Here is a 14,127-nt window from a genome sequence, read left to right as displayed (position 1 = left end):
CCTTTTATGTTTTGAGATTAATGTATTTAAAGTAGGCCCTAAATTTAAAAATGTGTAATTTCAGTGTATGATTTTAGACTAAGAATAGGTTTTCCTCAGTTTTTTCAAGTTCTAACTATACTTTCTTAATATAAAAAGAAACTTAGGATGCAGTTGTCTCATTGCCTAAATTTAATTTAAAACCCACTTAATCTTAATGTTTTTCCAAGTGCTAAATGGTCAAAAGTTTGACTGACCATAACTCAAGAATCACAAATGCTCGGAAAAAGACCCTATCACCATTTCTATATAAAAAAAATTGAGCGTGATTGAAGGATATCACTTTTGAACCATCAGCACTTTTGCCTGGTTTTCTCAGAAAATTGCTCCTAATAGTTGTTATTGTTGATGGTTGTATTGTTGTCAACGGTCTAAAGGAATTTAGCAGTGAACAAATATTTTAAATATAAGAAATTGTAACTACTTTTGTATTTTATTTATATCATATTCAATATCTTTTAATAAATCAATAAATTTTGTTTAATGCGCAAAAAGCTTTAGTTTATAATTTTTATTTGGTTGTTTTTAGGATTACCGCTCTTATTTTTTGGATCTTTAGTAATTAGTATTTTAACTTTTTATTTTATTTGTAATACTTGAATTAACTGGTGTTTAAATAAACAATAAATTAAAATATGTAGGTTTTGAATAATATTTCATTTTTGCCAATTGTAACTTTATTACTTTGTTTTTTCATAAATTTTTGCAATATGATAGATTGGCCTTTCATTAAAACAGTGTTCACAGTTTGTAATGAGAATGATAAGACTGAGAATTATAAGACCAGAAATTTCTCAAGATATTCAATTTGCGAATAATAAGTTTGCCCCTTGCATTTTTATATCTTGTTAAGTAAAATTTTACATTTTAATTACAAAATAAGTAACATTCATTTGTTTTGCAACCGTAACATAAAGTGTTACGTCTCAATACATAACATTGTTATTGGGGTTAGAATTATAAGAAATAGGAAAAAAAATTTGTTAAAAGAAATAAAAAAAAAATGTTTTAGGGTAAGTTTCTTGCATGACAAGTTATGAATTTTTATGAATTATTTAAATAGTTTTTACTTATTAGAAATATTTTAAAACTGAATTGAAATGACTTACTTTGAAGCATTTAAAGTTGATTTAGAAAATATCACAAAAAAGGTTTGTTTTTTTTCTTGTCTTTTTTTCTTGTTTGTTTTCATTTTATTATCATTAATTTTTTTTCTCATATTTTTTTGTAACATTAGTTCTAAGAGCTTTTTATTCTTTTGAATTTGCATAAAAGTTAGGAAGTCTCAACCTCTTTTTTACATTTGTTTATTAAGTAATGTGATTTTGTATTTTTATTTTTTTTTAATGTGTGTTCAAGGATTTATGTTGAATATAATTTTATTTTCCAAAAGCAAATAATAATATGATCTGTTGTTTTAGTATGAGAATGCTTCATCTATTGATGAATCTTTTAATGTAAGTGACTTAAGTGATCCAGAGAACCAATATATTTCTAACAACTACAAGTATGTAGAAGAAACAGAGAGTGATGAGGATAGTATTGATGGTAAATATATCTTTAGAATTTTTTTAATGCATGACACACTGTTAAATATATTTTTATTTCAATTTCTGACTTACATTTCATAACAATTAGTATAAAATAATTAGATGTTGCATTTATACATTTAGATTAAAATACTTGTTTAATAAGTTAATTCTAGAGTTATCTGACAAGAAGTTTTAATGTTGGATATATTTGACAATTGCACATTATTCATATATGTAAAACTCTCCTTTTTCATTTGGCTTTGGTGCAGTCCATGCACGGCTATAATACTTTTAACATTTAAAGGCTCTTCGGCACATGGGACCCAAAACAGTCTACATCATACAAATTTATATGTTTTGAACATTTTTAGCTATACAGTTTTTACATATACAATCAATAACTAGAGTGACATTAACCATCATCTCTTAATCCATTTTTAGACTCCTTAATAGGGTTTCCAAAATCCTGATAACTGTTGTTAAGACTAACAGTAGTTCTATAATTCTGTTCATCAGAATAAAGTAAAGCAGTAATAAAATTCTCAGTTTAGAAACAATTTTCTATAGCCACAATTTTTCTGAATGATAATTTATTTTAAAAATTTAAATTTGTTCTTATATTTATATATAATATGTATTATAAATATATTATATATAAATATATTATAAATAAATATAAGCAGATTTTATTCAAAATAAATTACTTTTTTTTTGTTTAAAAGGGTCGATGCATCGAAAAAGAAAATAAACTTTTTTAATGGACATTTTAAGCGTTCTTTTTTTATTTTATAGGATTATTATTATTTTTATTAACGCAGGCAAGTTTTTATATATGCTTATTACAATTTTTATCAATATACATGATAATTTATTTAGTTTTTTATTCATTGTCATTTCTGATTTTCTATAAAAACTAACGTTTTTAAATAAATATACTTACGTAACAACTTTTTTTAATTATTCATTCGTCTGTAACATTAGTTAAAAACGTTACAATGTTTTCAACAAAATTTGTTACATTAAAAAAAACGTTTACATTTTCTATGAACGACGTTTATAGAATAAATTATAGAATTAGTTTATAAGCGTTCATAATCATAAAATATGAATAACTTTATAAATTAAAAAAATAAATATATTATATAGGTACATTAATATATATGTATATATATTAAATATAAAATAATAAGTTAAATATAAAATAATCATGTAAGTTTTTTTTTTAAGTTTCCTCATAGCTTAAGATACTTTTTTTTTTGGCGCATTTTTAAAATGTAAACAAAGCATTTTAACAGCCGCGGTCAAGCTTTCAAAATGATTTAAAAATAAAAACTGTTTGTGTGCTCATACTATCGCGTGAAATCGCACGCCTTCCTGTCCAAGCCTGCATTAGGCCTTATAGTTATAGTTTTTATATATAAAAATTTAGGATTTGTTATAATTAAATAGTTGAATTATAATAGCCATTAATATAAATACATATTTACAGAAAAACTTCAAACAAACTAAATAGGACAAATAATTGGTGTGCATTTTTATCAAACAACACATCAATTTTTCAGAATTTTTCTTTTTGTCTGAAAACCCTCCAAACATTCCAATACTGTATTCTAGTTGCAATCTCTGTTCAGTAAAAAGGTCTTTAATAACAAATGGATTTCATTGATTGAACAGATTTATTTGATCTTATACATTATTAATAATAATAGTATTTTATTAAAAATAATACAATTGATCTATAATCCTATTCACCAGAATAAAGTTACACAGCAATAAAACTCTCATGCTGTTAAAAAAAGAGCTTATATAAATTATAATAATGTTATTATTATTATTAATATTATCAACAATTATAATTTAAAAAAAAATTATTATTGATTACCAGAATTATTATTTGCGTTATCAGAAGAACCATCAAGAAATTAAATGATGCAATTGTAGCTCATTAACATGTAGAAGTCATCCAATTGAATAAATTCTTCATTTCATTTTTATGTATTTTTTGTGTAATTAAAGATTATACAACATTAAATGGCATAGTTGTGTGAACCACATGTGTTTCACATGTGTGCCATGCCAATCATCAGTTTATATATCAATTACAAACAAGAATTTCACACTTTTATTCCACTTATAAACACTAAGGCCACTTGTGGACCCCATATATATTTTTGTCAGGAAGAATATGCAAGAACTATTTTTCTTAAAATGTTTTGAATTTTCCACAAATTTATTTTGTGAAAAATTTAAAACATCTCAAGATTTATTTTAATTTTATGATATTAAGTTGATGGTTTTTTTTTAGAAAGTTCAAGTAGCGATGATAGTTTAATGGTATGTATATATATTTTAAAAGTTTATCAAGTATAATTTCTATTTTTTGTTGAATTTCTGATTTTTCCAAAAATAAAAATATTGTAATTGAAGATTTCTCCTTACATAGTGTGTCTGGTTTTATTTCTGAGTGCCTTTATACACAAACACACTACTAAACATACACATTAAAAAGCTGTGGCATAAAAGACAAGTATAATTTCTATTTTTTGTTGAATTTCTGATTTTTCCAAAAATAAAAATATTGTAATTGAAGATTTCTCCTTACATAGTGTGTCTGGTTTTATTTCTGAGTGCCTTTATACACAAACACACTACTAAACATACACATTAAAAAGCTGTGGCATAAAAGACAAGAAAGTTATTGTTCTTTTTATATTATTATTTTATATACTGTAACACAGGGTTACTTTATTGAGTCCCTATTTTATTCCACCACTGAAAATTTAAGTTTCTTGCTTCTTCTGTTCAAACGTCCTAAAAGTAGCGCGTTTTTTACTATTTTTTAATTTATATGTGGCAAACACTGTCAAAAAACCATATTGCCTTTGCCGCACACTAATTAATATAACTGTTAGTTGGATGTCAAAAAGTAACTGAACTTGTTTGTAAAATTTACTGTACAGAACTTTTATGTGATTTGCTTTTGTTGTACACACTACAGAAAGAAAAAAAATCTCTGAGTTTGTTAGGCTAACACTTTGGTAAAAAGGTTTGAGTATTTTTTTTACTGTTTTTTTATTCAGTTTTGAGAAAAAAGTACCTAATCTTATTTGAGTGAGTTTTTATGTAAAAATGGGGTTACTTTAAGCTGGATTTAAAGTAACCCCATATCATAAATAAAATCTCCAATCATTTTATTTATATTAAATGGATATACTTTCTGCTTATTTTAGTGATATGATTTATTTCTTTATTATATTTTTTATTGCTATTATTATTATTATTATTATTATTATTATTATTATTATCATTGTTATTATAACAAATATGATAGATTAAAGTTATTACTAGATATAATATTATTATAATATTATATACATAATAATTATATATTAATAATTTTTTTTTGTTTCTTTAGTTGTTGTTTGTCTGTTGTTTTGCTTTTTTATTATATTATTAATTATATTATTAAATTAATTAATCTTGTACTATTTGCACTGTCCCCTCACAAAAGTCTCTTTTCATACTCTCTTCAAAAAGGTTTCTTTGCATTTCCCCTTTATAAAAATAGTATTGTATTATTTTTACGATGTTGAAAACAGTATTTTTTTTGTTAGTAAAATATATTGATTGATTTATATTCCAGCCTATGAAAATGCCAAGAATATATACTAGAAAACCGGGCTCTAGAAAATATATAGATTATTCTCCAAAAAAGCTCCAACAGTGCCTTTCTGCTATAAATGAAGGTCGAATGAGCCAGAGAGAAGCATCAAAACATTTTGGCATATGTAGAACTACCATACAAAATAAACTAAAGCTAAAACACAATCAAAACGCAGGGCATCCTACAACATTTACCGCTTCGGAAGAATCAGCTTTTATAGCTCACATCTTGGCAGTGTCTGAGTTTGGATTCCCTGTGGATGAATTGGATTTTAGGTTTATTGTGAAGGATTACCTCACTTCACAAAATAAAACTATTCCACAGTTTAGAAATAATTTTCCAGGCCTAGAATGGAGTAAAATGTTTTTAAAAAGACATCCTATGCTCACTTTGCGTTTGGCAGCCAATATAAAACACTATCGGGCTGATATTAATAAAAAAAACTTAAGCAGGTATATTGAAAACCTCACCCAAACTGTTACAAATGTGCTAGCAGAAAATATATAGAACTGTGATGAAACAAACCTAAGTGATGACTAATAAGTAATTACTAAAGAGTAATAAACTCATCTAAGTACAATATTTTAGTCATGTTTTGTGGCAATGCTGCTGAATGTACAATACCACCTTATGTTGTATACAAATCAGAAAATCTGTGGTTCACGTGGACTGAAAATGTTTCCCCTGGAACTACGTACAATCGCACAGAACATGTATGGTTAGATTTGAGGAGTGGTTTACTGCTCACCTGCTTCCTTTACTGAAAAAACAGACCAGAAAAAAAGTTCTTATTGGGAATAATTTGTTATCACATATCAGTAAGAATGTTTTAATACTGTGTAAAAAAATAACATAGTATTTGTTTGTTTACCACCTAACTCATCGCATTTGACACAGCCTCTAGATGTTACCTATTTTAGGCAACTAAAAAGTAAGTGGAGAATTGTTTTGACATCATGGAAAGAATCACCTGCAGGTAAAAAATCCACAATACTTCCAAAAGGACACTTTCCATCACTTCTAAAAAAAGTGCTGGAACTAATAAAAGACACTTTTAGTGAAAATTTGATATCAGGTTTTGATAAGTGTGGAATTTCTCTTTGTGATAAAGAACCTCTTATTAATCGCCTGCCACTGCAGGATCAATCATCTGTTGATCTCAGTCTTATTTCTCAAGCATTTATCAGTCATTTTTCTTGAGCAATCATCAGTCATTTGAATGACAATCGAGTAGGCCTTGGACCTTTAATATTAAAGCGCAGAAAAAATTACATGTTCCACCGGGAAAAGGAATCTGTCCTGACTCAGAAGAATCAGATGTTATACCAGTCAAAAGTACCCTAAAAACGGCCTAGAAACAAAAAAACTTGAATTTGATATCTCTAGTGCAACATTTAACAGTGAATATAAGTGTAAGCTACATGCCTTCAAATCTGACTGCAACAATTATTTTTAAACATTAAATATTTATATAGAGTAGATACATACCTACCAATTTAGTTATTGTTTATTGTTATTACAGAACAAACAAAAAAATATTTAATACAATATATAAAGTTTTTTCCCTTTTTTTCTTTTTTTTTTGTCTTTATATACATCAATAGACATTTGTTTTAACAATTTGGAGATATTTCCTTAAGTAAATTTTAAGTAAGTATTTGACTTAACATTATGAAATAATTATTTAAGTAATTTGAATGTAAATGAAACAAAGCAGCACACCAAGTATACATGGCTTAAAGAAACACCATCCCAAGGTAACATTAGGCCACTTTTTAAAAAACTAAAAACTATCTCTGTTTTTAATCTATTTTATAAATTAATTAGCTCGAAATAAAGGTTGATATCTTTATAAATAATTTGAATAAAAAAAAGATTAAAAAATATTTTGAATAGAGCAAAATTGATCGCTAAAACCAAAAATCGCAATAAAGTGGATTGAAGTAACCCCATGTTACAGTACAAAATTTCTTATTTATTTGTTGTGCCAAAACTCATGGAAACCTTACTTTATATTTCAAAACTTTTATTTAAATATATCTTTTTAGATCGTAGTTAACAATAAATGGTAAGTGAATTGTTAGATCTAACTCAATGTTGCATTATAAAAGCATTAAATAAAGATTGTTATAAAGTAATATTTACCAAAATCAAGAAAATTAAATGTTTTGAGCAATCAACAGAAAAAGATCAAGTGATGATCTTGATCTTTTTCTGGTGATTCCTCAAAATGAAATGGTGTGTAATATATCAAAATATATATTACACATCATTCTATATTCAATTGATCTTTCAAAAAATATAAAAATTTTGATCTACAAATATATGAATTTCTGTATCAAAGTTCTTATCATTACTTTAATGAAAATACAATTAAATAAAATATTTTTTTCAAAAATTTTATTTTTTGTGCCCCGGGCCTTGGACCCTGTTTTTATTTTTGTTTCTTTAGAGTGGTTCTTATTTTCAGCAACGAAAATTAATTCAAAAAAATAAGTCAAAGCAAAAAAGTAAAATACAGTTTTAAGTTGACATTAAAAAGAATATTTTATTTGTTTGTTTTTTTAACTGCAAAAATATAAATTGCTATCTGTTTGTAAAATATATTTGTATAAATTTAATGTAACAAGTATATACTATCCCAATAAGAAAATGTCTATGCAATGCATGCTTATACTTTTATGTATAACTTTTTGTTTTGTATACTTATATTTATTTGTTCTTGAGTATACTCACACTTAGCTTATAAGTATAAGGCGTTAAACTTATACACGGAATGTCCATGGTTCGATTCCTACAACTGACCAATTTTTTTTTTTTTTTTTTAAATATTGCTGGTCATATGTTTGCTTTGTAGCTATTTATCTTTTCTTATTTATATGTAAAAAGTCTTTTTGTTGTATATTTTTGAATGATACACATCTCATCTTATTCAGATATCTTATACCATGTAAGCTTTTCAGTGTATTTTATTAAGTAAGGCGCATACACATATATACATAGTTTTTTAGCTTCAATTAGGCCATATCGTCTACACATAGCTTTAATTGTTTCATATAAACTTTTTTTTTCCTGTACTTTTTTTATCTGCAATATTTTAGTGAAAACACATTTCTTTTGAACATTCGACTCTGTGGATGTGTAAAAAAACGAACAAAAATTTAGGATGGGTGAGTCTCAAACCATGAACATTCCGTTTACACAGTCAACACCTTATCCAAATTAGCTAAATATGCCTACAGATCTAAAAAATAAATACAATTATATAATAAAAAAAGTATACACATGCGTTACATAGGCGTTTTCATATAGGGACAATATACTTGTTACATTAAAATTATACAAATATATTTTACAAACACATTGCAGTTTATATTTTCTCTTTCCTTTTTAAAAACACAAAAATAAAATATAGAAAAATCATTCTTTTTAATGTAGACTTAAACTATTTTTTTTTTTTTTTTTTTATGCTTTGCCTTATCTAATTTTGTTGCTGAAAATAACAACCACTCTAAAGGAACACAAGTAATTAAAATTATTGTTATTTTTTTCTATTTCCTATATTGTTAGTTTTGTTTTTTGTTTTTGAAACTTAGTTATTTTCTGCAGTGATTAATATAATAAAATTTGCAAACGGCTGTGACCAAGTTTTCTAAAATAAAATACTCTGTGTGGTCACAAGACAAAAAACTGCACGCGTTTCCTGGGAAGGCTTATTATCAGTAAATTTCTAATAAAAATATGAAAGCCCACCATTTATAGACACTAAAAAATTATGTCATTTCACTTCTTAAATTGCAGATTTTGTATATTGACCTATCAAAAATCAACTTTTTATATTTGCAAACGGTTTTTTAGGTACCCATTATGAATAAAATGTGACTTTCGAAAATTCAATGTCAAAGTTTTATTAAAGTAAGTCTTGAGTTGTATACAAAAAAAAAACTAGAAGGTTTTCTGAAATTTTGTTTTTTAAGTATAGAGCTTTAAAGTATGAACCATGTTTTCACTACTAAAACTTTTATTTTTGAAAAAATCAGAAGTTTCAAATGGTAATAACTTATTCCATGTTAGACCTGGGTCCTCTTGACATGGAATGACCCAGAAGCATTCACCAGTCACCAGGGAAATATAATGCAGCTTCCACTAAAATTTATAAATTGAAAGAAACGTAATTTTTTGAAATGAGAAAAAATTTTAATTATTGTTTGTTGCATTCAACAGGCGGTGAGTTCCAAGAAGAAAACCTTACGTTTGTGCTACATAAATTAGTTCTTCAAATTTCGTCAAGCAAACCGCCATTGAGAAAGTACCAAGTGTGTGTTGCAGTATATGCCTCAGCCATTTAGGAAAATGTTTGCCCCACCAATGCTTTCAAATAAAGTTTAGGGAAAACCATCAATCTTTAGCAGCACAAGTAGTTAAAGCAGTTAAACGCATCGCATCTTGAATTATTTTCAATAAAGAATTATCATAAGGAGAAACTATTTAACTTGCTAAAGCATCGAGCAGGCCTCAACTGACATTTACCCCTGATGAATATTTATACTTCAACAACTTTTACATACATATTGAAAAAAAGTTAAGAAATGAGAATAGGTTTCAGGAATAATTGACAAGTTTCTTATTACTTTAGAGATAAATTATTTAAAAGTTTTCAACTTTCTAAACAAAGTTTATTATCAACAAAAAATATGTTTTGATTTTAGGTCAAAGTAGTGCTCTGCAGCCATCAAGTGCTTCAAAATTGAATACTCGTTGGAAATCATGACTAGGCTTGGCAATGTTCTGATTTTGGAAATCATCCCACTGATGGAATTGCCATTTCAATTGATGAAATGCCAAAAGTAGTTCTCAATTATCTTTTCAAGATCCTTGAAACTAACGGGTGATGTGGGAGTTATCGGACAAAATAAAAACGTCAATAACTTATTTATAAATAAAAAAACAAACTACTATTATATTTTTTTAAAATAAAGCATTTATCTTTTAATAAAAATATATTATTTTTTATATGAAAAGACACCACCATCTGCAACTGATCTCAATTTTGCTCTGACACCTTTCATATGCGACTGTAAAATGTTTAAATCAATTTCTTGCAGTTTTAGTTTAATGCAATCAATCAGAACTTGCTCTGTTGAAGCTTGCCAATCTCCCTCGTAAACCTTCTGTGCCAAATGTCCCCAAAAATTTTCCATTGGTCGTGCTTGAGGCACATTTGGGGGATTGGATTCTTTATCAGCATAATAGACATATTGGTCCATCCAATTTAGAGAATCTTTAGAATAATGAGAACTTGCTAAATCTGGCCAAAATAAATAGTTAAAGTCTCCATGATACTTGTGAATAAATGAAAGAAGTCGTTTTTCTAAACATTCATTAATATAGATTGATGAATTAATCGCTACAGCCTTGGAAGTGCGAAACAATGGCTCGGACATACCACGGTCAGATATGGCTATCCAGATTAATAATTTTTTTGGAAATTTCTCTTTTCCTATAAAACGAACACTTTCTGGGCATGTCTTTTTGTTGTTTGTGTAGTATCCAGAATTTCCAGGCATGTTGTCCCCTGCAAAACAAAAGTATTTTTCGTCATTGATGACTAGAAGCGATTTTGTGTTATAGAGTTGGTTAACTAGTTTCCTGCTTCTTTTCTTTGCCTTTATTTGTTGTTCTATAGTATATTTTGGAGTCTTTTCTTGTATTTCTATATTTAATATTCATTTTTTTAAACTGACGACCAATTGTCTATTGATTTACACCGAATTTAATACCTATTTTTCTCTGACTGACCCCTTTTCGATTGTTGACAAGTCTCGTTAATTCGGCTTTCTTTTCTCTAGTCCAGGATGTCGGACGACCAGGGTGCTTTCTATCAGAAAACGATTGAACAGTTTCAAGTCTTTTTAGGTTATCATATATTGTACTTTGAGCAAATCCTTCCTTTTCAAAATGATTTACAATTTTTTTTTTTTTATATTAGGTTTATTTACAAAAAACATTTTTAGTCGCTTTTCGAAAAGATTCTCGTTCAGCTGCATTTAACCTTATTTTGAATAATTGTGTTTCAAATAATAAAGTTTATATTTTATAGAACGTTTATGCTTACGCATAAAACCACAAAAACTAATTATTATGCTCAAATAATGAAATTAGGATTTGTCCGATAACTTCCGCATCACCCGTTATTTAGAAACTTTTAAGTGGCCAGCTGTCCTCCACATTAAACTGAGCCTATATCATAGGGAACAGCTCAAAGGAATTAAATGCAGGAAGCTTCTTAAAAATGTGGACATGCTTGGTGATACAAACATGATCCCCATCATTGTTCACATAGTTGAAGCATTCAAAAGTTTTATTTGTCTTAGATTTGATTAGAGTCCAGTGTTAAGCAGATTTGGAAAGAACCATGGACTTGAAGTTGCACTATGAGCAAGGGTGCATACTTGAATGGGGTTGAAGACCTCAAACTATATTTGCAACTTTCATATCGCAAGCCAAAATTAGTTTTACTCCACTTGCATTAATCAATGACAGGCTGGCGCAATTATAACACCCAAAATTCATATTGTCTTCTACCACATCAAGGATTTCATCTGTCACAAAAGATCCTCCTTGTGCCCTATAGTGAACAAACTGTAGAAATTGCTCATTTAGATTTTTATCAACATTGGTCGAGGCTTGAGCAAAAAAATAATCATCCAGAGAACAAAGAAAGATTGCTGCGTTGCATAATTGATCTAAACAGTAAGCATTTTTAATAAACTGCTACCATAATTTGAGATTTGGCAATAGAAATTGCTTATGATTTATTATGAACATTTACCCTTTATAAATGTTTAAAAACTTTGAGTTTTGAATTACATTTAAAAATAATATTGTAAAGTATTTGTACTAAAACAGTATATTGACCTATTTATTAATAAATTTTTTGTGGAGAAAATCAAAGATTATGTCATCAAAGTAATCAGATGCAATTTGATTTGTAATACAATGTAAAAAATAGGGTTTAAAGAGTTATTTTTTTACTTAATTTTGTATGTAAGGAAAGCATAACATGTAATTTAAAAAGGTTTCATGTTTCAATAAAATTTTGTTAACAGAGTTGTTTGTTTTATGAACTGATAGTTCTTTTATCAGGTTTTATTTTTTTTTTTAGCATTTTTTTGTATTTTGGCAATAGTTTATCTTAGGAAATGTTAATATATTCATGTTAAGCATAAGCTAATTCAAACCAAGCTTTATATAGCTATAAAAATATGTACCAATAAAACAGTTATTAAAAATTGTTAGTATTACATAATAGAACACTTATGTAACCATTAATTCAAAAATAGTGACAAAATATCACATTTGCAACAATATTTATTAAGTTACATAAAGTAGTTCTCATTCCACACTGGCGCACTATGAGATCAAAATTTCACTCAATTTAAACATTCAAATTAAAGTTTTTTCAGCTGAAAAATCAAAAGATTGCAAAATTTGTATCTTTTAATGTAATTGGTGTTCTTGGGTCAGCTAGATTTGCATTATCAGGATCCACGATAACCATGTTTAGGTAATTCAGATCATCCTATGATCTCACTAAATCTTTTATCATATACTTCTCCAGAATCACCCTATCAGCGAACTACTACCTTAAAGATGACTTTACTTTTTGCTATTTTTTTGTGACGACCCTTTCTCTGATGTCTTTCATCTCTCTGCAGATAATTGTTTCTCCTAGGTATGATCCAAGCATGCATGGAAGTTTTTATCCCTTCTCATTGGTTTCAAGTCATCCCTCATTCTACCCCAAGAACAAATCTTTTTAAAACAAGTGGGTTTTTATTATTGTAAGAAATAAAAATAATAAAAAAATGGTTTATTGAGTATTTCTTGATTTTTTCGAATAAATTTTTGCAGTTTTTTTAGTTTCTCCATTTTTATATGTTAAGAAAAAACATAAGCAAAGTCAGCCTTCTTTGCAGCCCTCAGAGTTTTAAAATGAAGATAATAAGAAACTAATGAAAATCTTAAAATTCATGAATCTCTTAAAACTCAAATCATCTTATTTACTTGTTATCAAAAAAAAAAAAAACCTGGTGAAAAATGGCCTTAAAAAATAGAAAATAGTTATTTCAGTCACTGATGAAAACAAAAATTTTTAGTGTAAACAGGCTTTAAAAATCACCAACCAAGTAAATCTCAATTTATTGAAAATGAGCTTTTAATTTATTGCTCACTAAAGTATAAAACTTAAATCAACATATTAAATCCTATTGAAATTATTATAAAACAGCTGTTAGAAAATGCACATTTGACTGCAAGCCATGCTAGATTTAAATAGTTTTATGCGTGTGTTGTAAAAAATATTATTTTGGATTTATAAACTGAAATTTTTTATAAAAAATACTTACATTGTAACATAAAAAATCCCCCTCCCTTTCTCCATTTATTAGATCAGAACTATAATTCCCCCTCCCCCTCCTTTTGTTCCTGCCCCCACCCCATCCCTTGTATTAAGGACTCAAGAGTATTCTAACAAAATTTAAAGCTGAAATAATAAAAGTAAAATTTAGAATTTAGAATTTAGAAAAATAGTCTTAGAATTTCGATAGAATGTCTATTTTGGCTACAGTTTGGCAATTTTGGTCCTATATTATATTAAATAAATAAAATCCAATCATTATTTATATTATTCCTTTCTATGAACCAAAATCGTTCTTGTTTCTTTTTTATTTAAAACAATTCATAAATATAAATCAAAATACTTTTGGAAGCGTGGCTGTGCTTTTTGTTGCTCTGAGCAACCTGAAATTCTAGGTCCTTTGCAAAGGTTGCAAAGTGTTGAAGGTTGAAATCATCTAGGTCCTTTGCAAAGGTTGGTTCTCGATTATTCCA

At 27.2% G+C, this 14,127-nt stretch overlaps 1 protein-coding gene across 4 annotated transcripts in view; it reads left to right on the top strand.

Moving 5' to 3' along the window:
• The first annotated feature begins 1,075 nt into the window (after window positions 1–1,075).
• LOC101239954 (uncharacterized) overlaps window positions 1,076–14,127 on the top strand; it is a 29,404-nt gene continuing 16,352 nt past the window's right edge. For 2 of the 4 annotated variants that reach the window (XM_065813745.1, XM_065813747.1), the window contains exons 1-4: window positions 1,076–1,190; window positions 1,461–1,587; window positions 3,877–3,905; window positions 7,284–7,303. In XM_065813745.1, the coding sequence (XP_065669817.1) occupies window positions 1,140–1,190; window positions 1,461–1,587; window positions 3,877–3,905; window positions 7,284–7,303 (227 nt within the window). In that variant the 5' untranslated portion in view covers window positions 1,076–1,139. The remainder of the gene's footprint in view (window positions 1,191–1,460; window positions 1,588–3,876; window positions 3,906–7,283; window positions 7,304–14,127) is intronic. The other 2 variants (XM_065813744.1, XM_065813746.1) reach the window with 2 other exon arrangements.

This window comes from Hydra vulgaris, chromosome 12, assembly GCF_038396675.1.
Source record: "Hydra vulgaris chromosome 12, alternate assembly HydraT2T_AEP".
NCBI classification, from domain to species: domain Eukaryota; kingdom Metazoa; phylum Cnidaria; class Hydrozoa; order Anthoathecata; family Hydridae; genus Hydra; species Hydra vulgaris.
Note: the sequence above shows the minus strand (reverse complement) of the source record. Positions and strands in the feature narration are given on the sequence as shown.